At 58.2% G+C, this 22,771-nt stretch overlaps 1 protein-coding gene and 1 long non-coding RNA gene across 4 annotated transcripts; both read left to right on the top strand.

The window, feature by feature from the left end:
- Window positions 1-871: 871 nt before the first annotated feature.
- On the top strand, window positions 872-4,130 carry LOC135282811 (uncharacterized). The gene is made up of 2 exons (XR_010348847.1): window positions 872-1,345; window positions 2,691-4,130. It is a non-coding gene; the product is annotated as an uncharacterized LOC135282811 (long non-coding RNA).
- Window positions 4,131-13,356: 9,226 nt separating this feature from the next.
- LHX5 (LIM homeobox 5) lies at window positions 13,357-21,118 on the top strand. Of its 3 annotated transcripts, none has more exons than XM_064392609.1 (6): window positions 13,357-14,196; window positions 15,695-15,918; window positions 16,570-16,623; window positions 17,076-17,353; window positions 18,415-18,580; window positions 19,645-21,118. In XM_064392609.1, the coding sequence occupies exons 1-6, from the start codon at window positions 14,024-14,026 to the stop codon at window positions 20,010-20,012; spliced, it is 1,263 nt and encodes a 420-aa protein (XP_064248679.1). In that variant the 5' UTR covers window positions 13,357-14,023; the 3' UTR covers window positions 20,013-21,118. The 3 variants fall into 3 exon arrangements, with proteins under 3 accessions (XP_064248679.1, XP_064248678.1, XP_064248680.1); XM_064392608.1 differs by having other exon boundaries at window positions 16,438-16,623; XM_064392610.1 differs by lacking the exon at window positions 16,570-16,623.
- The last annotated feature ends 1,653 nt before the right edge of the window (window positions 21,119-22,771 follow it).

Raw genomic sequence — 22,771 nt, 5'->3', positions numbered from 1 at the left:
GGTGCAGGAGCTGCCAGGGCAGAGATGCTGCATCTCCCCTCAGATCCTGATGCTGCCATCCCCAGCAGGGCCGCAGGAAGCTGGGCCAGGCAGAGAGGGGATGCAGGGCCAGGCAGAGAGGGGATGCAGGGCCAGGCAGAGAGGGGATGCAGGGCCAGGCAGAGAGGGGATGCTGGGCCGGTCCGCTCGGGGGGGACAGCCAGGGGGGCTGGCGGGGGACACGGCAAGGGCAGCCTGGGGAGCGCTGTGCACGCCGAGCGGAGCCAGCAGGGTGCTGGGGTGCCGATCTGCGGTTCCCTGAGCGGGGAGCAGCCCCAAGAGCGCGGCTGGGGAGCACGGGAGGCCGGGGCGGGGGAGAGGGGCTGCCCATGCCCGCATTTGCCCCAGCCGGGGAGGGGGAGCTGTGCCAGGATGCCGTGCCAGGCCAGCCGTCCCCCAGCCCCCCTGTTTTCTCTCGCTCTGCTCGCTGTTGCGTGGCCGCCGAGCCCCCCTCCCCTGGCGATCCTTGGGGGATATCAAGGGCAAGGAAGAGAAGGGTTACCTGGAGGAAAGGGTTGCTAAGCAACCCCTCCCCCCCGACCCCCCCCCCAAAGCACCGCAAACCCAAAACTCGTTCCAGGCCTGCAACCAGATTAGCATATTAATGAGGCTGTAATTTCCCCGGAATTGTCTGCACGTCTATGCCCGCTCACAGCACACTGGCCCAGGAGTTTGCTATGCAAATAAACTGGTTTTACAGGCTGTGGCTTAATTAACTCATCAAGTTCATCTTCCTAACAAAAAAGGCAGACTAACTGCGGATTAATGGACCTGTGTTTGCTCTTCTTTCTCTCCCCCTGTCACCCACTCCCTCCCGGCGGCACTGCCTCCCTGCAGCTCCTTCCATCCCCGGCCCCGGTGCTGGGGAGATCCTGCAGCCTCGCAAGGAGATAAATCCTGGGAAAAGAGATGGGGAGGGGGGAAGGAATCTTAACACCGCTTCCAGCAGAGTCGGGGAGGTTTCCTCATCGACTTCAAGGGGAATAAGATGGATCAGGCCTCGAGGATGGTAATTACGCCTTCAGTCGAAGCTGGCAGGTGACCACTTATGAGAAGGAGGTGGCACACGGTGACACTGTCTCTTTAAAATGGTTGTCTCCGTGCGGATCAGGGGTCGGGGATTTTGGGGAGGCGGATTAAGGGACGGTTTCGAGGGGAGCTCTGGCACTCCTGCTCCTTCCCTGGCGGCGCCGGGTCAGAGCAGGCAGGAGGGATGCTCTCCCTCCTGGGTTAATTAGAAAGGCCCTTCCTGCCTGCATCCCGTGCTCAGAGCCAAGGTGGCTTTTGAAAACCACCCCCAAAAAAGGTAAGTATAAGGATTTGCAGCGTCTCTGAGGGAAAGTTCACGCTGCCAAAAGTCTGAATTCAACAGCAAACCCCTGAGCTGGGGAGCTCCCTTTGAACATCAACATCACCATGACTTCAGCTCCCCTTCCCCGCTCCTCTGGCACCTTTTTCCTCCCTGGAAGAAGGAAGGAGCTCCGTGTGGCCCGGGCCGGGGCACAGATGTCCCCCATGGCTGCCACCGAGGCTGGCAGCAGGAGGAGAGCTCGGCCTCGGGCTGTGTCGGAGATGAAATGTCTGAGCGGATCTGCTCCCTTTTAATTCCGGCTGCATTGTTAGTTAATTGTGGTTTGACCTCCAGGGAGGTTTTGCGCGGCTCAGAAGGTGGCCTGGGATCCTGAATTCAGAGCCTGGGGTGGGAATGGCTGCTTTGCCATTCGCGGCATGGATTGTGCAGCCCGGTGCTCGGAGCCCGACCCCGAGAGGGCACCGAGGGAGGGAGGGAGGAGCGGGTGAATACCTGCAGGGAGGGCTGGGCACCGACCAGGCTCCTCTTGGAAGTGCCAGGCCAGGGGACAAGAGGGACAGGCAGGGACTGATGCCCAGCAAGTCCCACCTGAACATGAGGAAGAGCTCCTTTCCCGTGCCCAAGCACTGGAACTGGTTGCCCAGGGAGGCTGTGGAGTCTCCCTCTCTGGGGATATTCCAGAACCATCTGGGCACAATCCTGTGCTGACCCTGCTGGAGCAGAGAGCTCGGTCCAGGTGAGCTGACTGTGGTCCCTTCCAGCCTGGCCCATGCTGTGACTCTGTGCTCACCCCGTGGCCACCCGTGGTGGTCCCAGCAGGTCTCTGCCCGTCCCCCTGCAGCCACACTCCCACTGCCCCTCCCTCGCTCTCAGGCCGCTGGAATCATCCCCATGACCTCTGAGGGGTGGGAAGGGGCTGTTTTCCAGCCAGCTGAGCTGCCAAAAACCTGCTGGCTGCTCCAGGCACCCAGCTCTGCAGCTGCCCCTCAGGAAAGACTTCACACCTCCCTTGGAAGTTTCAGAGCATTGAAATGACGCTCAGCTGAAGACCATCCCTCTTCCAGCTACAGCTGCTTTGGAATGGATTTAAGTCGAAGCTTTCTTGCTAAATTTGGTTTAGACTGGACAAAGTCCTTCAAAAAAATCTAACTGTGCTCAGAAGCTTCTCTGCATTCTCAGGAAAATGGACTGGCTGACCTAAAAGGTCTTTTCCATCTCTAATTTCTGTGGTTGCATGATTCATCCCTCTTCTTTGAAAGTGTTTCCTACACGAATCGTCTCGTCAGAGGAAAAAAAATATACTAAATAATCTTTTTTCATTTCCTCTCCTCATTGTCAGAGCCTGGGAGAGGTGAGGGATGTGTCTGCTCCCACATGAACCCAGCAGTGGAAGAGAAAAGGCAAACCAGGATTCAGCTGAGCAGCCGAGAAGGAAGCTGCTCATGCCAGGTGGGGGAGGAGGAGTTAAGGAAGGAGTGTGCTCTTCCCAGGAGCACAGCTGCTCCTCCCTTCCTCAGATCGGGAGAAAGCACCGAGCTGGGGAGCAGCAGCCATCCCCAGGATAGAGCAACGGCCCATCCCAAGCGAGGAGAGGACATCCCTCAGCCTGCTGCTCCCAGGAGACAACGCCACAGCTCCTCAGGGGCTCGGCCTTCTCAACATCCTCCAGGAATTTCTCTCCTAAGAGCTTGCCCAGTTTCCTCTCAACCCTGCAGCGAGGAGTTCTGGAGATAACTGCTTGCAAGAAGCACAGATGTGTTAAATCTTGCTTCTGCCACCTTCACCTGAAGGCATGAAATGGGGTTTGGTCCCGTTTGTTCCCCCACTGAGTGTTTGGGAATTCTGCCGGAGACATCACATAACCTCAGAAAAGAGGCAAAAACTCCAAGACATTTCCCTGGGAATGCACAAGGGCATTTCCATCCTCCAGCAGCCCTGCGTGGGGAGGGAGCTGGGAGTTACCCCAGGGGAGGGCACAGGACAGATCCCTTGTGGCCACTCCTCAGCCCCACGCCAGTCCTGAGACCCTCCCCCAGTCCTGTGCCACCCCAGGGAAATTGTCCCATCCCTGTGTCCCTCCACTCTGCATTTCTGATACCCCAGGGCTGGGGTTGTCTCTTCCCCCATGGCTCTCAGTGACTCCCTGCTCATGAGGGACAAACTGGAGATCACCAAATTATTCCTATATTTCCCATTTTTTTGGATATTGCTTTTCAACCCAACCCATCAACGGATCATTCCCTTCCCACGTGTTCAGCAGTAGGCACAGGGTGATGCTCCTGGAAAATATCTGCTTTCAATGGTTTCTGTTTAAAATTTGAGTGTGAAGTTGGGTAGAGGCTCGCACGTGGTGACTTCCAGAAGGGCTGGGGAGCCGCTGTGTTCTGGGGCTGGCACCCACTCGAAGCCCCCAGTCTGATGGCATCAGGGCGGGAGACAATGGGGGACAGAGCTGCTGTCCCCAAAACAAGGGGCACAGGGGGGAAAAAGGGACAAACCCCTGCAGGAGGGCAAATTCAACATCTGATCCTGGCTCACTCTTCAGGGAGGTGTTGCCAGGGATTTGGGGATCAGAGGTGGTTTGAATGATAATTACCCATCTTCAGCTGTCACCCAGGAGGTGTTTATGTGAAGAATTGTTGTGACCATAATACAGGACTTTCAGCTCTTTTTATTTCGTTGATTTAGTGGATTTTCATTCTCTCTTTTCTTTCATTTTCTGGAAGCACTATAAACCCAAAGTCCTCCAGCATCACCCTCTCTACAAAATGCAGATTTATTTTTTTTTTTAAACAAAGACTAAAGCTGAAGTGCTTACAGTCAGGGAATCACCCAAGATTTGAACACTTGCCAGGTACCATTTCCACCCTTAAGAAGTACCAATCCTTTTTCCAGACGACATTCCAGGACATTGATTTTGTTTTTCTTTTCTCCAGCATCGCTGCTACTCCAACAAAAGAGGCAAAATGGGTTTTCTTACACAGGGGAGGCAATCCAAGAGGTGCAAAGCTGGACCTACACAAGCCGAGCTTTGAAATGAAAATCTGCCCTTTTAGGATTAACGAGGAGAGTGATAAAACAAGGGAACAAATTTACGGAGGGGCACATCACCCCTCAGCTGGCAGCCTCGGGGGAGGCTGCTGCCTGCCCACGAGTTGTGGGGCAGGATGCAAAAATCACCCCCAGCTCTCACTCGGTGGGAGGTCAGACTCCAGGCTCGCCGGGGTCCCTTCTGGCCCTAAAATCTATGAATCTATTGATGCTCTGAGGCTTAAAAAGCAGCAGCTGCTCCTAGGCAGCACCTAGTTCTCATAAGCATTTGGAATAATGGATCCATATTGTGCCAATGCATACTAATGTTAATATACATTTGCAGCACACAATGTGATGGCTTTGGAGACACCCAGGTGTCAGATGGAATCAGTGTCACTGACACACCGTACCAGGACTCTGCTGCAGGTCCCTCTTGGCTTCTCCAGAGGGAAGCTTTTGCTTCTTGGAAATTATTGTGCTTATCCCTCGTGTGTCTGTAGGGAAAAAAAATAAAAAGAAAAAAAAAGAGAGATTTATAAAGGAATTGTAGCTGGCCCACTGCAGGATTGGTGCCTGAGGTTTGCAGCCAGCCAAAGGCTTGAGAGGGTTTGGGATGGGGATGTGAGGGGGAACAAAGAGAGGAGCTGTACGAGGTGTGCCCAAGGGGTTCAGAGGTGCAGCTTTCTGCTCTCCCTGCTCTCCTCTCGTGCACCAACACGGAGAAACTCAGGGCCAGGGCTGGGGGCTGCTCCCAGCTCTGTCCCTGCTGAAGTCTGGAGAAGTTGTACGAAGAATTTGTGAGGCAAAGCCACGAGCCTGCCTCTGCAGGGTTTAACCCCTCGGGTTCAGAGCCTGCAAAGGGAAAACGGCCTCTTTGGTGCTGCTGTGGGGCTGTGGGCACAGGAGGAGCAGGCTCCCCCCTCCAGCCCCTCTCCCTCCACACCACAAACCACGAGTGGAGAGGAGCACCCTGGGCTGTCAGGGGAAGCTTTGGGTGCTTTGTGAGGGTTTAGAGCACGTGTGGGACACCTTCTCATTCACATACAGACACACAGAGCCCTCATCTTCTCTTAATTAGCATCAGCCTGGCCTAAAATCCCTGCCAAACTCCCTTGTGCTGGTATGAGCCCTCATGGGAAGCTGTCCGTTTATTTGTGGGAATTCAGGACAGCAGCACAGCACCCAGCAAGTCCTCAACTCTTTGAATGCTCAGTATTCAAATTGTCCAATCCCCCCCAGTGCCTGGGGCAAGGGGATTTTGCCATTACCCAGGCACTGCAAGGGTTAAGGCTGCCCCTGCCTTGGGACTCACCCAAGGGCTGATCCTTGGCCATCCCCACCTCCCTTTGTGAGGAGTTACTTCCAGTGGAAAACTAAATCTGTGTTCTTCTCCGGCTGGTTTTTTGGGGAGGGTTTATTTTGTTGTGGGGTTTTGGTTTTTGTTTTTGTGGGGTTTTGGGGGTTTTTTGTGGTTTTTTTTTTTTTTCCCTCTTGATATTAAAAAAAATAAATTAAAACCTATCAGAAATATTAAAAGAAAAAAAATTAAAGAAACCAACAGCTTCCCAAGTCCCCAGAGCCTTTTATCCCCTTTAAACCCCGCACAGCCCCACGGAGTACCCTGCTTCTGGATCCTCTGTCCCAGACACCCTGGGAAGCCCAGGATACCCAAATATCGTTGGGATACCCCTCAATCCGAGCGGGTGGAGCTGTTTTCGTGGTCCTGGTTGCGACTGAGGGAGGCAGGTGTGCATTTCCAGTGAGGACTTGCCAGGAGATGGGAGCGGGGATGGACGAGGGCGGAATGCAGGAGGGAGGGGGCGGCGTGGCCCTGGCCCAGGTGACAGCGACAGTCCGAGCACACCCAGCACAGCTCATTAGGCGGCTGATGAGGTTAGGGAGGTCCGGTGCAGCCTCCCCGCTCCCTGAGGCCATGCAGGAACGATCCCATCCCTGCCCCGGCTCCTCACCGGGCTGCTGGAGCGGTCCGGGCCGAGCTCCGAGCCCCACGCCCGGCCCCAGGACACCCCAGAAAGGGCTCTGTGCTCTGCCCTGCACGGAGAGATAAAAACACCTCACCCCCGGTACAAAACACGGGGCAGAGGCACGGCTCGGCTCCCCGAGCCCGGGTACGTCAGAGAAGGCAGGGCCACGGCGATGGGAGTTGCGGGGGGAGCGTGCGTGTGCAAGGCTCGGTGCGGTGTGGAAGGTGGCGCGGGGGCCGCGCACACGCGTGAAGGAACGCGGGGATGCGCGGAAGGGAAGGGAGATCGGGAGAGGGTGAGGCAGACAAAGAGCTCCAGGGGGACACCCCCAGCGCCAGCCCCGCTGGGGACACCCCGCAGGCGGCCCCCGCTCGCTGTGCTCCGAGTGTGGGCGTGCAAGGGTTTGCACAAATGCCCGAGCGTCGCCTCTCCGTGACACACGGGGCTCGCCGTGGAGCTCCCCCCCTGCTCGGGGCGGGCCCCGCCTTTTGGGGGTCGTTTTTGATCGTTTTAAAGTGAAAAAAAAAAAAAAAAGCGCTGAGATTCCCCCTGTCACAACGGATCTTGGGGTCCTGGGCAGCGCAGCCCCCTCCCCTCGGGATGAAGGACTGGGGGGCGTCTGATAATTCGATGGCGGGGTTCCCCAAATTTCCAGTCTTTCTGGTTTTCTGTGGGAGAAGGGAAACGGGAAGTGAGAGAAAAACAGAGAGGGGCAGAGAGATGGGAAGGGAATGTGTGTGAAATGAGAGGGGGAAACGAAAAATAGAGCAGCAAAGGGTGTGGGGAGAGAGAAAGGAGGAGAGAGAAAGGGAGGAAGAATCGAGAGAGGAGAAGAGAAAGAATTGAGGGAGGAAAAAGAAAAGGAGACAAATTTAAAAAAAAGAAAATTAGGGAAAACGGAGGGGAAAACAAAAGGAAACAGGAAAAAATGAGAAAAACACAGGAAAAATGTGAGAGAAATAGGTGGGAAAAGAAACATAACAACAACAACAAAAATAAATACAAGGGGAAAACAGAGAAATACAGAAAACCAGGAAAAATAAAGAAAAATAAGAGAAAACAAAAAGGAAAAAAAGGAAAACCAACCAAAAAAAAAAAAAAGAAAAAAAAAAGAAAACAAAATAAAATAAAAGGAAATACGGGGAGATCGAGGCGGAGGGGACGAAGGCGATGGAGACCAGGGCAGGGTGGCGGAGCAGCCGTGCCCGGTGGCCGCAGGACGAGGCGGGGCCGGGCCCGGCGGGGCCGCGCGGTTCAGCACCCTGGAGAGCTCCGGGGACAGCGGGGACACCGCGGGGACACCGCGGGGACAGCGGGGCCGGATGCCAGCCGGGCTCTGCGTCCCGGGCTCAGCCTGCCCAAGGCACCGCTCTCACATCCCTCCTGGCGCGGGTTCCTCTGCCACTCGCGACGTGGAGCGGCGTCCCTGCTCCGCTGTCCCCCTGAAAAGCGCCCGCGCCCCTCCCGTGGAGCTGCGCCCCCTCCCTTGCCGCGCCCTGGGCTCTGCGTGGCTGCGGGGAGCGCTCAGCCCCCCTTGTGCCCCCCTGTGTATCCCCCGTGTGTATCCCCAGTGTGTCCCCCGTGTGTCCCTCATGTGTCCCCTTGTGTCCCCGTGTGTCCCCGCGGTGAGCACCGAGCGCTCCCCCTCCCGCGGCCCGAACAAGCCCAAGGGAGGGAGCAGGAGAGGGGCGCAGCCTCTGGGGCTCACCCGGCAGCTCCGGGGGTTCGTGTGCGGGGTGCCCGCGGTGACACCCTGCCTGTGCCCGATCAGCCGCGACCCCCGACGGGAGCAGCGCGGCGGGCTCCCTTCCCCTCCGTGCCTCGGCCCAGCCGCAGCGCTCCCCCCGGGCGCCCCCCGACCCCCGCCCGGGGCTGCTGCCCCGCCGGGGCCGCTCCCCACGCACCGGCTCGCTCCGTCCCGCCGCTGCCGCGCGGAGCTCCGCGGTTGCCGCCGGCTTTTCTCATGCAGATTGCCTCTTTCACACCTCCCAAACAAAAGCAAACGGGGGCATCGCCTCGCCGTGTCAACACACACGCTCATTAGCGGGGAGGCGGCGGGGGGAGCGGCTCGAGCAGCCCCTCCTTGGGGCGCTCGCACCGACGGGAGGCTGGAGCGGGCCGGGGATCGCCCGGGGAAATTTGGAGCGAGTTCTTTGCCGCGTCCCCTCTAGTCACTGAGTTTCCGAAGGTGTGGGGTTGCCGGTCTCCGGCTGGTTTCTGTCGGGCTTTGCCCACCGCGGCTCGGCAGCCACGGGCGCTCCGGGCCGGCTCCGCGCACAGCGGGACCCAGCCAGGCCGGCTTAGCCCCGGGGAGCGGTCGGGGAGGTGGGAATGGGGGTCCCGGGATCGTGCTGCAGCCAGGAAGGGCTGGGGGTGCAATTAAAGCTTCGCCAATTATCGCAACCCGCAGGAAAAAAAAAAAAAAAAAAAAAAAAGGGACTGGTTAAAATGGCTGTGGAGAAGGATGGGGGGTGCGGAAAGGTCGAGGGGAGCAGGGAAAAGCGGCAGCTCGCTCGGCGCTGGCTGCCCCCAGAGCCGGGAGGGGGTCCCGCGGGTGTCGGGGCGCTCCGAGCCCGCACCGACGGCTCTGCCAGCTCCGCGACCGCCGGCGGCGCCCCTCCTCTGCCCCCGCTCGAGATTTTTGTGTCTTCACTTCGGTTCGGAATTTATTTTCCTCTTTTTTTTTTTTTTCCTTTTTTTTTTTGTGCTGTGGTTTTGTTTCGCTTTTTTCCCGTTAAATCGCCCCAACAGAGCGCGGTCCCGCGGCCGCTCCGCCTCTCCCGGGGCTTCTCCCTGCCGCCCGCACCGCCGCTCGTTCTGTGCCTTTTCTTCCACCGAAACCCCGTGCCGGAGCTCGGAGGGAAGGAACCAAAAATTCGTTAAAATGAAGTAAAAAGGGTAAATCCCGAATTAAACCCCCCCGGCTGTCCGTTTGTGTTTGCGGAGCGGCTGGAGGGCTCGGTTTGTTTGTTTTCTTTTCGCACCCCCGGCGGCTCCAGCAGCGCCCGTGGGGAGCGGGGAGCGGGGGCACCCCCTGTGCCCGGAGCTCCGGGGGCCCCTTTTGGGGTGGGGGCTGCGGGGGGCTCCGTGCGGGCCGGGGGGGCCGCATTGTTCATCCGGCCGTGCACGCCCGCACTCACACTCACACTCACACTCACCTCGTGTCCCCCCCGCCCCAATAATACGGAAATTTCCATGTCCCAGCTGCCTTCCCCTTTTAACCTTGGTATTAATTTAGGACGGATCTTTTTAAACAGCCCTATAATGCATTCAGACGCTGCTGGAGGTTTATCTTTTTTTTTCTTTTTTTTTTTTCCTTTTTTTTTCTTTTTTTTGTACCGTGGGTTATATTTACACCCAAAACAAAATAATTACACTTTTGTTGGCGAGAGAAAGCTGGTGATTAGACTGTGGCTCTTTGCAGCAAACCCTTTCTCAGTGGTACACCAGGACAATTTTTCACGGCTGGGTGAAATCAGACGCGGGAGGTAATGAATCCTGTGAGCTATTTAAATTTACAATTTGTAACGCAGTCACTCAGAAACGCCTATGGCCCGGCGAGGAGATGCTTGCTGGGTTTGTTTAATGTTAAAACCTGCCCCGTCCCCCCTCTTACCAGGGGAAAGGAGGGGAGGGCGGGGGGAGCAGCCTCGCCCGCCGGCAGCGGCCCCGCGGAGGAGCGCGGAGCGCCGCGGAGCCGCCGCCTCCCACCGCGCCCGGCCTCGGCATCCTCGGGCCGGCCGGACCGCGGGGCCCGGCCCCGCTCCGCGCTCCCCGCCCGGCGTCATCGCCGCCTGCAAGCCCAAAAATAGTTGGTAATATCTACGGAGCATCCGAACAGATAGATAATTAATTACAAAACACAGGGGGAATATGCAAACCGCGTATTACAAATTCTACAGGGCTTAACTGATTGGAAACAGATTATTATCTTGTTTGTCTTTTGTCTGTTTCACTTATCCCTCTGCCGTCTGTTGTGTTGTAAGTTGATACACTTTATTCTTGAAAGGGGATTTTTTTTTTCCTTTAATAATATAGTAAATTCCATCAACATCTTGTATAAGCGACGCTGCTTCTCCACGCATTACCCTGTTAAAACACAAAAGGTTTATTAGTTACATATAGGCGGTCTTACGGGCCCTGAATTACCATCTGTTACCGTGGGGGAATGTGGCTGGGGGGAGTTTCTTGGGGCTCGGGGTGGCTTTTCCCCTCCTCCCTTTCCCCTTGGATTTATTTATTCCTTGACTTTCAAACGAAAAAAGGAACCGGGGGCGGCCGCGGGGAGCAGGGGACGGGGTGGGGGTCCCCAGCTGGGGGTCGCGGCTCGGTGGAGGGGAGCAGAGGGTGGCGGGGAGGGGACCCGGGGGGTGTGCGAGGCCGCTCCCGCAGCAGCACGGGCTGTCCACCCCGCCCAGGTTATCCACAGATTTATCCATAGGTTTATCCATAGGTTTATCCACAGGTTTATCCATAGGGTGCGGGATGTGGCACGGCCGCTCTCCGTGGCTCGGCAGCCGCGGTGCCTCAGCTCGGTGCCGTGTGAGGGCACAGCCCTGCCCGTGTGCCCGCGGCTCTCCAGCCCCTCAGCATCCCGGCTTTCCCCCGCCGAGCCGGAGCGCGGCCTGCCCGCCGCTCCCGGTGCCCTGACCGCGCTCCCGCGCTGCAGCCTGCCCGAAATCCGCGCAGGGAGCGGGCCCCGCGCATCCGGCACATCCCCGCACATCCCGCACATCCCGCACATCCCGAACATCCCGCACGTCCCGCACATCCCGAACATCCCGCACATCCCCGCACATCCCGCACGTCCCGCACATCCCGAACATCCCGCACATCCCGCATATCCCTGCACATCCCAGTACATCCCGCCATCCCAGCATATCCAGCACATCCCGCACAGCCCCGCACAGCCCTGCACATCCCGCTTTTCTCTGCACATGCCCACACATCCCCGAACATCTCCGAACATCTTGCACATGTCCGCACATCCCTCTTATCTCTGCACATCCCGCACATCCCCGCACGTCCCCGCACGTCCCCGCACGTCCCCGCACATCCCTCACATCCCGCACGTCCCCGCACGTCCCCGCACATCCCCCGGGCTCTCCGATTCCTCAGGAGCCCCCAGAGAATCCCGCAAACTCGGGCAGAGCCCGCGGGAGCGCGGCCGCGATCGGCCCCGGGTCCGGTCCCTCCTTCTCCTTCCCGTGCCTTCGATTTCCTTCCCGTTTCTCCCCTTTCAAACTCGCTGCAGTTTTCATTTCCTTTCTTCTCTCTTCCCTGGCTTGTTTTCCTTCTTTCTTTGTTTTCTTTTCTTCCTTGCTCCCTCTCTCTCGTGCTTTTCCTTCGCCCTTCCCTTTTAGTTTCCATTATTTTCTATTCTAGCGGTTCTTTCTGTATTTTTATTTCTTTCCTCCGTTTATTTTTCCTTTTCCCTTCTTTTTCCTTCTTTTTCCCCATCTTCTTCCTTGCCTTCTTTATTTCTGTGTATTTTTCTCTTTCGTTCATTTATTTCTTCTTTCTTTGCTTCTTTGCCTTTTTCGATTTTTTTCTTCGTTTTCTGTGGTTTTCCTCTGTCTCTTCTTAGTTCCTTCCTTTTTCGTTTCCGTTAATTTAATTTTCCTCATTCTCCCTCTCTCTTTTCCTTTCCCTTTCTCTATCTCTTTTTTTCCCCTGTATATATTCTCTTTTTTTCCCCCTGCGTTTTTTCTCTTTTTATTTCCCTTTCCCTTCTCTTTTATTTTTCCTCCTCGAATCTCTTCTCTCTGTGTATTTTCTTATTTCGATTCCACTCTTTCCACAAACATCCCTGCACACAAAACCTTCTCCGCTTCCCGCTGATGGAGGATTTGTTGGGATTTTGACGTGGAGTTTTTTGGGGGGGTTTTTTTGTTGTTTGGAGTTTTTTGGGGCTTTTTTTGCCACTACCAGGAGCATTCCCCAGCACCAGGAGGCTCCACAGCCGCGGGTTATTTCGGGCCGGAGCTAGGGAAAATACTTTTTTTTTTTTAAGTATATATTTTTAATATAAAAATACAGGAATTTTGCCTAGAGGAAACGACGGGGAATGCGAAGAAAGGTTCGGCCTTCAGCTGCCCCGCCGCTTTCCTCCTCCTCCTCCTCCCCGGACCCCGGGGCTGCCTCGTCCCCTCCCGAATCCGCCGGGGAGCGGAGGCAGAGCTGCCCCCGGCCCCAGGCTGCATCTTCCCCCCGAACCCCCGAGCCAGGCCGGGGCTGGCGCTGCCCCGTCCCTCGGCGGGGTCTCAGCTCCGCCGCACCTGGAATTAAAGAGAAATCTCAGAGCGGGAGGGGGAGCGGCCGCCCCCCGGGACGCCGCGGCCCCGCCGGGAGCGGGAAGGGCCGAGGGGGCGGCGGGCCCGGGGGACAAAGCCCGGGGTGTTCGGGGGGGCCGCATACCTCCGGGGGAACTTTTCATCCCGCTCCGCTGCGGGAAGGAGCCCCCGGCCTCCTCCCCACGGCCACCACCCCCTCCCCCTCCCAAATCAATCCCCCCCCTCTTCTTTTTCCCACTTGTTGCTCTTCCAGACAAAAGCCTCTCTTCCCCTTGCGCAAAACAAAACAAACCCCCCGAAACCAGGTGATGCTCTCGCCCTGAGCAACTCGGGACCCTCCAACTCCTCCCCGAGCATCCCTTGCAAAGAAACGAACGCAAATTAAAATTAAAATTCAAGGGAAAGCGGCGGGCCGGCGGATTTTCGGCCTTGCCCCCCCGGCCCCCCAGCCAGGTGCGTACTCACTTCGCGGCCCAGGTACAAGCCACCCTCAACAATAGAGGCGCGTTGTTTTTTTCCCTCTGTGCCAAGCACAAGGCTGGAGCCAATTTAGATATGCTATAAATTAAGAGGTTGCCATGGTTACCGCCCCGCCATTGGCCGCATCCCGCGTGACGCTGCCCCCGGCGTCACCAAATCTGAATAAGGATGCGCGAATTACTAAGGCGGGGGACAAAGCTGGCGATGGGGACAGCATGAGAGTGGCGGCGCGGCGGCGGCGGAGCACAGCGAGGCACCGGGGCTGCCGGCTGCAGGGGGGGGTTCATGCACCCCTCCCGCCGCGCCCGCTGCCGCAGAGCTCCGGCGGCTCCCGGGCCGCTCCGCGGGCACCGCCGCGCCGTGCCGGGCGGCGGTCCGTGTCCTTGTTGCTCTTGTTTCTCGGGGGTGGTTCGGATTATTCTTGGGGGGGGCGTCGTTTTTTCCCTGCCGTCGTCGAGGCTCCGGAGAGAAGAGGGGGAAGAACTTGACAGCCGCCCCGCTGCCCGCCCCTGAATTTTTTGTTATTCGTTCTTCTGTATTTTGTTGATTTTTAATTTTATTTCTTCGGGTTTATTTTATTTTGGGGGTTTTTATTTTTTTTTATTTTATTTTTATTCTCCTTTATTTTATTCCGTTTTAATTTATTTGATTTCTTCGCATTTAATTTCATTTTATTTGATTTTTTTCTGCCTTTTTTTTTCTATTTTATTTTGTTTTTCCCTTATTTTTCCCAGCTTTTTTTTTTAATTTGTTTGTTTGTTTGTTTTGGGGGGGTTATTTGTTTGGTTTTTGGGGTTTTTTTTTTTCATTTTTTGCCGCCGCCGTGTGCCGGCGCGGGGCTGGCTTCTCCTTTTGAGCGTCTCCATCCCCCGGCGGAGGTTATGATGGTGCATTGTGCGGGCTGCGAGAGGCCGATTTTGGACCGCTTCCTACTCAACGTCTTGGACAGGGCATGGCACATCAAATGCGTCCAGTGCTGCGAGTGCAAGTGCAACCTGACCGAGAAATGCTTCTCCAGGGAAGGGAAACTCTACTGCAAAAATGACTTTTTCAGGTGAGCCCTCACCCCCACGCCAGCGGGGAGCGGAGGGAGGGGGGGCCCGGCCTCGCTGCCGCGTCCCCCGGAGTTTTGGGGAGCTCAGGGGGGTCCCCCCGGTGCCTCCCTGCCCCGTGGGGAGCAGCCCCGGCCCGGGGGAGCCCCGGGGAGTCCCGGGGGGGGGGCGGCGGGGCTGTGCCCCCTCCCCAGCTCCCCCCGACCTCCCCCCGCCAGCCCCGGCCCCCCCGGGGCCCGGCCTGCACCCCCGGCTCCCCGCAGCCCCAACCCGCCCCCCCCGGGGCCCCGCACCTTAAAGGCCCCTAATGAGCGCGATAAGGCACCGGGGAAATTAGGGGCCGGGGGGCAAAGGGGGGCCGTGACTTATGACTCCTAATGCTCGCACTACATCAACGTCACGGCCAGCAGCGGCACGGGCACGGCTGGTGGCCCGAGGGGACAAGGGGGGACCCTGCGTGGGCGCCCCGGGGCCTGGCAGCCCGCGGGGACCTGGGGGACAGCCCCTGCTCCCTGTTCTGAGGGCAGATTTTTTGTTTCTGTGAGGGTTTTTTGTTTGTTTTGGGGGTTGAGGGGTTTGGTTTTATTTTTGTTTGATTTTTTTTAATTTTATTTTTTTCTTGTTTTGTTTGTTCGGTTTGTTTGGGGGGGCTTTGTCGAAATTTTTTTGTTTTTGTTTTATTTTACTGTGGTGTTTACGTTTTGTTCTTGTTGTTGCCTCTTTTTTTTTTGGTGGGGATTTGGGTTTTGTTTTGTGCGGGTTGTGGCAGGTTTTCGTTGTTTGGTTTATCTTTTTTTTTTTTTTTTATTTTTTCCCTTTTGGGAGATTGTTCCCAGCCGATTCGGATTCCCTGGAATTTTTTTTTTAATTTCTAATTTTTAAAAAAAATCACCTGTGGAAAAAAAAAACCAAAAAACAAAAAACCAAAAACAAACAAACAAAAAAACCACTACACACCTAAACCCAGACCCGCTCTGGGAAGGAAAGGAAAACCGGAGATGTACAAAGCACTCTTCCCGACCTGAAAAAAATTCCCCCTCGGGAGAGCGGGACGGGCTGCGGGGCTGGGGGCCATGGAATGCTTTGGGGGGCGCAGCTCCCTCCTCCGCCCCCCTTGTTCTGATCCCGCACCCGCCGCTCCCTTTTCCCGTCTCCCTGGCCGTGATCAGCCCCATTTTCGGGGATTTCCAGGCCGGAGCCCCGGGAGGCACCGGCTGGAACGAAATCCTGCCCCGCGGAGAGCCAGGGGACCCCCGGCCGCTCTCCCCTCCTCTGGGGCCAAACCCGGGCGAGGACACCCCAAACGCGCTCCGTGCCCGCAGCGCAGCGCCAGGGCTGGCGGGGATGAAGGCTCTCCTCATCCTCTCCTCGCCTGCTCCCCAAATCCTCCATCGGGACGCGCTGGAGAACCGGGGCTCCCGCGGGGCTTTGGGGAGGGGGTCGGTGCAGCGCAGCCCAGCCTGCCCGCGGCTCCAGCTCTCCCTTTCTCCCCCTTCCCAGGAGGTTTGGTACCAAATGCGCCGGCTGCTCCCAAGGGATCTCTCCCAGCGACCTCGTCCGGAAAGCCCGGAATAAAGTCTTTCACCTGAACTGTTTCACCTGCATGGTCTGCAACAAGCAGCTCTCCACGGGCGAGGAACTCTATATCATCGACGAAAACAAATTTGTTTGCAAAGAGGATTATTTGAACTCTCCCAGTTTGAAGGAAGGCAGCCTCAACTCAGGTACGAGCGGCTCAGCCCGCCCACCGCTCCGTTCCGCCGGCGCTTCCTCCGGGCCGGGCAGGAGCTTTGGATTTGTGGGGTGAGGGGCTGCACCCCGCGGCCGGCCCGACCCCCGGTAACCCCTGCCAGCGGCACCGGCCCCGGCAGGAGGGGCAGCCCCGAGCTGCCGGTGGCGGCTCCTCCCGGCCGGGCAGGAGGTTTGGATTCGTGGGGTGAGGGGCTGCGCCCCGCAGCCGGCTGATCCGTCGGGGGAGGGAGCGATGCGGGCGAAAGGCTCGGATCCGGGTGGAAGGCTCCGTGACCCCCCCGCGGGACGCGGACACGCGTGGGATGAGCTCCCCGCTCCAGCCCGGCCCCTGCCCCGCGCACGGCCCCTCCGGCAGCGGGGCTGCGGGGCGGGGGGAGCCGCGACCCCCCCCAAGGGCTGCCCCGGGAGCCCCCCACTCCCCAGAGCCCCCCCTGCGAGCGTGCCCGCTCCCCCCGCGCCGTGGGCCTGATCCTTCGCCTCCTTTCACCCAGAGGCAAAGCTCCCATTTGACTTCCTTGGAAGCTGTCTCTGCGTCAGGAGAGCAGGGCCAGGCCCCCTCCTGCTGTCCCAGCCATGCCGGGCGCCCCTGCTCACCCCCTTCCGCGGGCTCTCTCTCCGTCCAGCACCCGGGGCCGGATCCTGCCACGCCAGTCAGTGGGGCCGCTGCTGTGAGCGAGGCGAGTAGAGCTTGGCCTTGGGGGGGTGCTGGCTGCAGGGTCCCCGGGGGGAACACGGTGCCTGGGGGCGGGGGGGGTGAGCCAGGCACTCCCCAGAGCCCGGCAGGGACCGGTGGCGTTTCTCCCGGTGGCGCATCCCGCTCCCCGGCGCGGGGAGGAGAGGGGGAGCGTGGGGGGCAGCGGCGGGGCTGGGGTCACCCCCTCCCCGGCTCCCCCCGCCGGCACGGCACCGTGCACAGGGCTGGAGCGGTGCCCGCAGCTCCGCGTGGTGCTGGGGGGCGATGCTTTGGGGGAACCAGGGGGGCAGAGGCCGTCTGCACCCCCTGCTGCTCCCCAGCACCCCCCAACCCCTCTCCGGGAAAGCAGGCGGGCCGGGGAGGACAGAGGAGAGGGGGGTCAATGTCTCCCCGAAGTCATCCACCCCCCGTTTCCTCTCTGGGTCTCCTTTACAGTGTCCTCATGTACAGACAGGAGTTTGTCCCCGGATCTCCAGGACCCCATGCAGGACGACACCAAGGAGACGGACAACTCCACCTCCTCGGACAAGGAGACCACCAACAACGAGAACGAGGAGCAGAACTCGGGCACCAAGCGCCGGGGGCCCCGCACCACCATTAAAGCCAAGCAGCTGGAGACCCTCAAAGCTGCCTTCGCCGCCACCCCCAAACCCACCCGGCACATCCGGGAGCAGCTGGCCCAGGAGACCGGCCTCAACATGAGAGTCATCCAGGTAGGACAGCCCGGCCCGGCCCAGCCCAGCCCGGCCGGGGGGGGACAGGGGGGACAGTCCGCTGGGAGCCCGGACTGTTCCAGGCTGTGACAGTGGGAACGGGCAAACCCCACTTGTCCCCTGGCAGCGCCACCCCAGGCCCAGCCCTGCAGCCACCCCACGCTCTCGTGGGCGAGCGGGGATCCCCCAGCCGCGGGAAGGGATGAAAAGCACCCCCAAAACTCGAGGTTTTGCGCGGGGCCGGGCAGGATCCCCGGCGCGCCGGGAGAGGGATGCTGCAGCCTTGCATCCATCGCGCTCTGCAGGCAGCCGGCTCTTCCTCACCGCGCTGCCCCCGTGAAGAAAATCCCTGCGGAAATGTGGGGATTAATGGGCTTTAATAGAGGCATTAATAGGGGAGGACTCTCCGGCTTTGCCGGTAGCGGAGCTGCGATTCCCGGCTCCTGGCACGAGTCCCGCAGGAGAGCGCTCTGCTCGCACCCCTGAGCTGCCCCATCCCTGGGGGGGTCACACAATAATCCAGAGCCCCACCGGGCTGCTGGGGCGTGCGGTTCGGAAGAAGCAATGCCGTGGAGAGGCGGCCACGTCTCCCCTTTCCCTTTTATTCCCATCCTCACCGCCGGCTCTTCTGAATCCTTGCCTGCTGCCGCAGGTGCTCATCCCCCTGCTCCCCGCTTTCTGCCTGCTCCTGCCATGACCGACTCCTATCCCCTTTTTCCTTCACACCTTTCCTCCCTTCTTTCCCCTATCCATAGGGGAATTTTCCCCTTCCTGTGTTTTCCAGCTGCAGGGACAGAGAGGCTGGAGGTGTGCAGCTGGGGGAAAAGGAGGGGCAGGGTTTTAAATAACCTGGTTATTTGTGGGGTGTACTTTTTGAGGCAGCAGCAGCAGGAAGGGGAGTCGGTGTTGGTAAAAAAAAAAAAAAAAATTAAAAAATCAGATATTGGAAAACCCGAGCGGGTGCAAGATTTCCCCTCAGACTTTGGGGACGGGATCTCGCTGAGCCAGCGGGGTCCCTGCTCGCCCACCCGCGGTGGGCACTGACCCCAGCCCGGCCGCAGGTGTGGTTCCAGAACCGTCGGTCCAAGGAGCGGCGGATGAAGCAGCTGAGCGCGCTGGGCGCCCGGCGGCACGCGTTCTTCCGCAGCCCCCGCAGGATGCGGCCCCTCGGCGGCCGCCTCGACGAGTCCGAGATGCTCGGCTCCACGCCCTACACGTACTACGGAGGTGAGGGTCCCTGCCCCGCCGCCCCTCCCGTCCTTTGTTCCTCCCGCGCCGTTCCCCGCCCGTGCGCACACGCGTGCCCGCAGCAGCTCCACGCACCCCCCGGCATTGCGGGGCCCCTCTCCCGCGAACAAAGCCCCAGCTGCGGGGCTTTTGTCCCCCTTTCAGGCCGCATTTGTTCCAATTACCTCCCGGGCCCGCAGCATATGGAAGGTCAGTGCGGCCCCGCTGCCCCCGCGGGGCGGGACGGGCGCAGGGAGCCTCCCCTGACCCCCAGCTCCCCGCAGAGCCCCCCAAAAGCTGCTTTTGCAAAGCCTCCCATCTCACCAGGGGCTTTCCAGGCACCCCTTGTTGCCCTGCGGTTAGTTTCTAAATCCATTCCAAGTTGCTTAAACACACATATGAATTCCACATTATATATATATATATATATATATATATATATATATATATATATATATATATAAAAAATGCATTTTTCCTATTATATATAATTTTCCCCATGTACATATATATTTTCCCATTATATACATTTTTTCCCGTTTCATATTTATTTTTTGCCTATTCCTTTTATATCCCTTTCCCTTTTATATACATATATATAAATATATGTACGTATATTTCCCCATCCCCTTTTCATATACATATATATATTTCCCCCCCATTCCCTTTTTATATACATATTTGTATTTCCCCCATTCCCTTTTTATATACATATTTGTATTTCCCCCATTCCCTTTTTATATGCATATATATAAATATATGCACGTGGTGGATTTTTTCCCCGTTAATTAAGCACTAAACGAAGCTCATTTTCCAAGCCCCCTCACCTCTCCCAGCCCGGATTCGCTGCCCTCCCTCACTCCAGGCTGGGCAAAGACAGGGCGATGGGCACTGCAGCTCTTAGGACGGGTTCATTCCTCCCAGGTTGGATTTAAATCCCACCCGCCCTTTGGGTCCCCCTTTGGGAGCCAGCAGAGCGTTTTGGGGGGGACAGCACAGGGCTGGTTTGGGGCGCAGCGGGATTTCGGGAGACCAAATCCATCCATTTCCCCCCCTCCCCACAGATTACCAAGGTGACTACTACGGGCCGGGAGGCAACTATGACTTTTTCCCCCACGGGCCGCCCTCCCAAGCCCAGTCCCCGGCCGACTCCAGCTACCTTCAGAACTCAGGACCCGGCTCCACACCCCTGGGACCCTTGGAGCCCCCCCTAAGCGGACACCACTCCTCAGAAAACCAAAGGTACACGGATATGATCTCGCACCCCGACACGCCGAGCCCCGAGCCGGGGATGACGGGCTCGCTGCACCCCATCCCGGGGGAGGTCTTCAGCGGGGGGCCCAGCCCGCCCTTCTCCATGTCCAGCAATAGCGGCTACAGCGGGGCTCTGTCGCACCCCAACCCGGAGCTCAGCGAGGCGGCGGTGTGGTAGGCCCGGCCTGGGCACGCGTGTGCGTGTGTGCAGGGGGAAACCCCCCCTGGTCCCCCCAGCCCACGCGTGTCCCCCTCCCGGCCCGGCAAAGCCCCGCCGCCGATGCCAAAGCGCATCCCGGCACCCGCCCGCCCTCGCCATCCCCGCACCCCCCTTGGGGACCTTGGGGCCACCCCGCTACCTCCCCCCGCCCGGCACCTTCCCCCCGACACTTTTGGGGGGGCAAGGAGAGGTGCCCAGCCCTGCAGACCCCGCCGGCGTCGGGACCAGCGCCTCTCGGACCAAAGCTGAACTCGCCTGGACTCGGGTCCCAGCGCCCCGGCGGCTCCGGGCGCGGGCTGCGGCAGGGCTGCCCCTGCTAATTAGCGTCCTTTTTAATTACCCCCTGCCACAGGAAGGGGGGGAACGGGGAATAGCAGGAATAACCCCCCCGTGGCCCCTCCCTGCCCTCATTTTTATTGTTCCCGTCGCACCCCCGAGGAGAAGGTGGGTTTGGAGCCGGATTTTGGCGGTGGGGAGGAGGGGGCTGCGCGGGGCCAGGCCCGGGGCTGCCCCAGGACTGGCTGAGATTGGGCTCCCACGTGGTGGAACAGACACCAGAAAGAGGCAGAAACAGGAAAAAAAAACCACAAAAACACAACGACAACAAAATAAAACCCCAAACAAACAATAAGCCCCAGAACTAAACCAAGCCAACCACAGCAGCAGAAATTTCACCCGAGCCTCGACGCCGAGTCCCACCCCAACGATTCCCAGAGGCTCCGCCAATTTAAGGATGTATTATAGTTTTTGCTTCTAGTTTCTTTATTTTGTATAAAGGAGAAACAAATAAAGTATGTTTTTGTGTTTACTGATTATTTATTGTACTTTAGTCATCGGAGGCTCCGAATTTTTCTATTTTGAAGGCAGGGAGGGGATGGCACCGGGGAGGGGGGTGAGAGCATAGAGAGAGGGGGGGAATAAAAGGAAGGAGAATGGAAAGGAAAAGAAAAAAAGTTGTTTTCTGAAAGCGTCGTGGGTTTCCTGTCCCCGCTGCCTCTTGCGGAGGCTGTTAGTGTGAATGGCTCTTGTTGTTCAATGTGAATAAAAAACCTTTTAGTTACCTACTGTTCGGTCACCTGGTCCCTTTCATTTTATTTTATTTTAATTTGTTTTAGCACAAGCCCGTGGGAAATGCTGGCCGGGCTCCCCCACCGCCCCCAGCCCTGCGTGGGGGAGCAGCTCCCGCCGCTGCCCGGGTCACCTGCACTCGGTGACGCCGCTGTACCCGCACCCCGACCCGGCTCCCCCCAGCCCCAGAGCCCCCCGGCACTGGGAAGGGGCACAGCACCCAGCTCAGCCCCTTCCCCCACAGCAGACAGCACGGTTCCTTTCTCCTGGGGGCACCCAAGACCCTCTGGAGCAGCCCAGGGACACCTGCAGCCCTGCTGGCAGAGCAGCCTCGGGGGGACACCCCAGGTGGGGGTTCAGCAGTGCCACCAGCAGATTTTGTCCCATTTTCCCTGGGCATGATGGTGCCAGGAGGAAGGGGGGTCCTCCTCCCCAGCACCCCACCTCACTCCCCTTCTCTCCTGCTTTCTATCCCTGGAGATATAAAAATAAAAAGTCCCATGCAGGCTGCAGCTCTGAACTAATATTTAAAATGCAAAATCATGGCAGAGTTTTTCACTCCCCCCCCACAACCCCCCCGCTCCTTGTCTTGCAGTAAAACGATATAAACAGAATAAATTACCTTCCCTTGCTGGCTTACGAGAGTCCCTCTCTCCTGACCTGAATTTTAAGTCCTGGCTCGGTTGTAGCACGGAGCACCGATGATTTATGGAAAGCCAGCCACATCTCTGCATATTTTCTCTGCTCAGCCAAGTGGTGGAATTTATCCTTCCTTTACCATTACTGGCATTAATAACGGGGTGGCCAACGAGCCACGCTGAGCCCCGAGCCAGGAGCTGGGCCAGCACAGAGCCTGGGCTTCCCTCAACCCCCCAAGGAAAACACCTTCTCCCCTTTTCCCAAACGGGGAAACTGAGGCAGGAGCACATCTGGCTGCTGCCCTGGGCTCCAGCACTCCCAGGCTGTCTGTGTGAGCAGGCAATGGGGAATTTTCATAAGGACAGGGTGATGTGCTGGTGAAGAACCCACTCACAGCAGCATTTCGAGGAGTGTGAAATGGTCACTCACTGGGTGAACACTGGATACTATTATTATTCTTATTATTTTATTATTAATAATTCAAAATTCAAGGGACAGAGCTGAGGGCTGTTTTCAGGCTGCTGGGACACCCCAAATGTGAGACCCGGGCAGAAGAGGCTGCGGGAGGGATTGGGGATGGTGCTCCAAGCTCCAGCTCCCAGGCTGGAGGCTGGCAGGAGGATGGCACTCAGCAGGAGCAGCCATCAAAGCAGGGCTGATCCCGAGGGAAAATTCCCTGGCACAGAGGAGCTCTGCAGCTCCACGGGGTGCAGGAGCCAAACCCGGGGTCCCATCACCCCAGAGGTGCCAGGAAGGCAGCAGCTCTCAGGATTCCTGCCTGTCTCCAGCTGCAGAGTGACCACAGGGCACCAGCTGGGCCATGCCACCCTGCTGGGTCACCCCAAACCCCACAGCCAGGCCCCTGCCACCCCAAACCCCATAGCCAGGGCGCTGCCAGCCCCAGCACTGCCCCTTCTGTGCTGAGGAATCACCACGGTGAGCTCCTGACTGCCCTGATTCCCCCCACCCCGAGCAGAATCATCGGAATAATTTCCTTTTTAAAAGCTGTT

This window comes from Passer domesticus, chromosome 17 (genome assembly GCF_036417665.1).
Source record: "Passer domesticus isolate bPasDom1 chromosome 17, bPasDom1.hap1, whole genome shotgun sequence".
NCBI classification, from domain to species: domain Eukaryota; kingdom Metazoa; phylum Chordata; class Aves; order Passeriformes; family Passeridae; genus Passer; species Passer domesticus.
The sequence above is the reverse complement of the archived record's forward strand: the minus strand, read 5'-3'. Positions and strand labels throughout refer to the sequence as shown.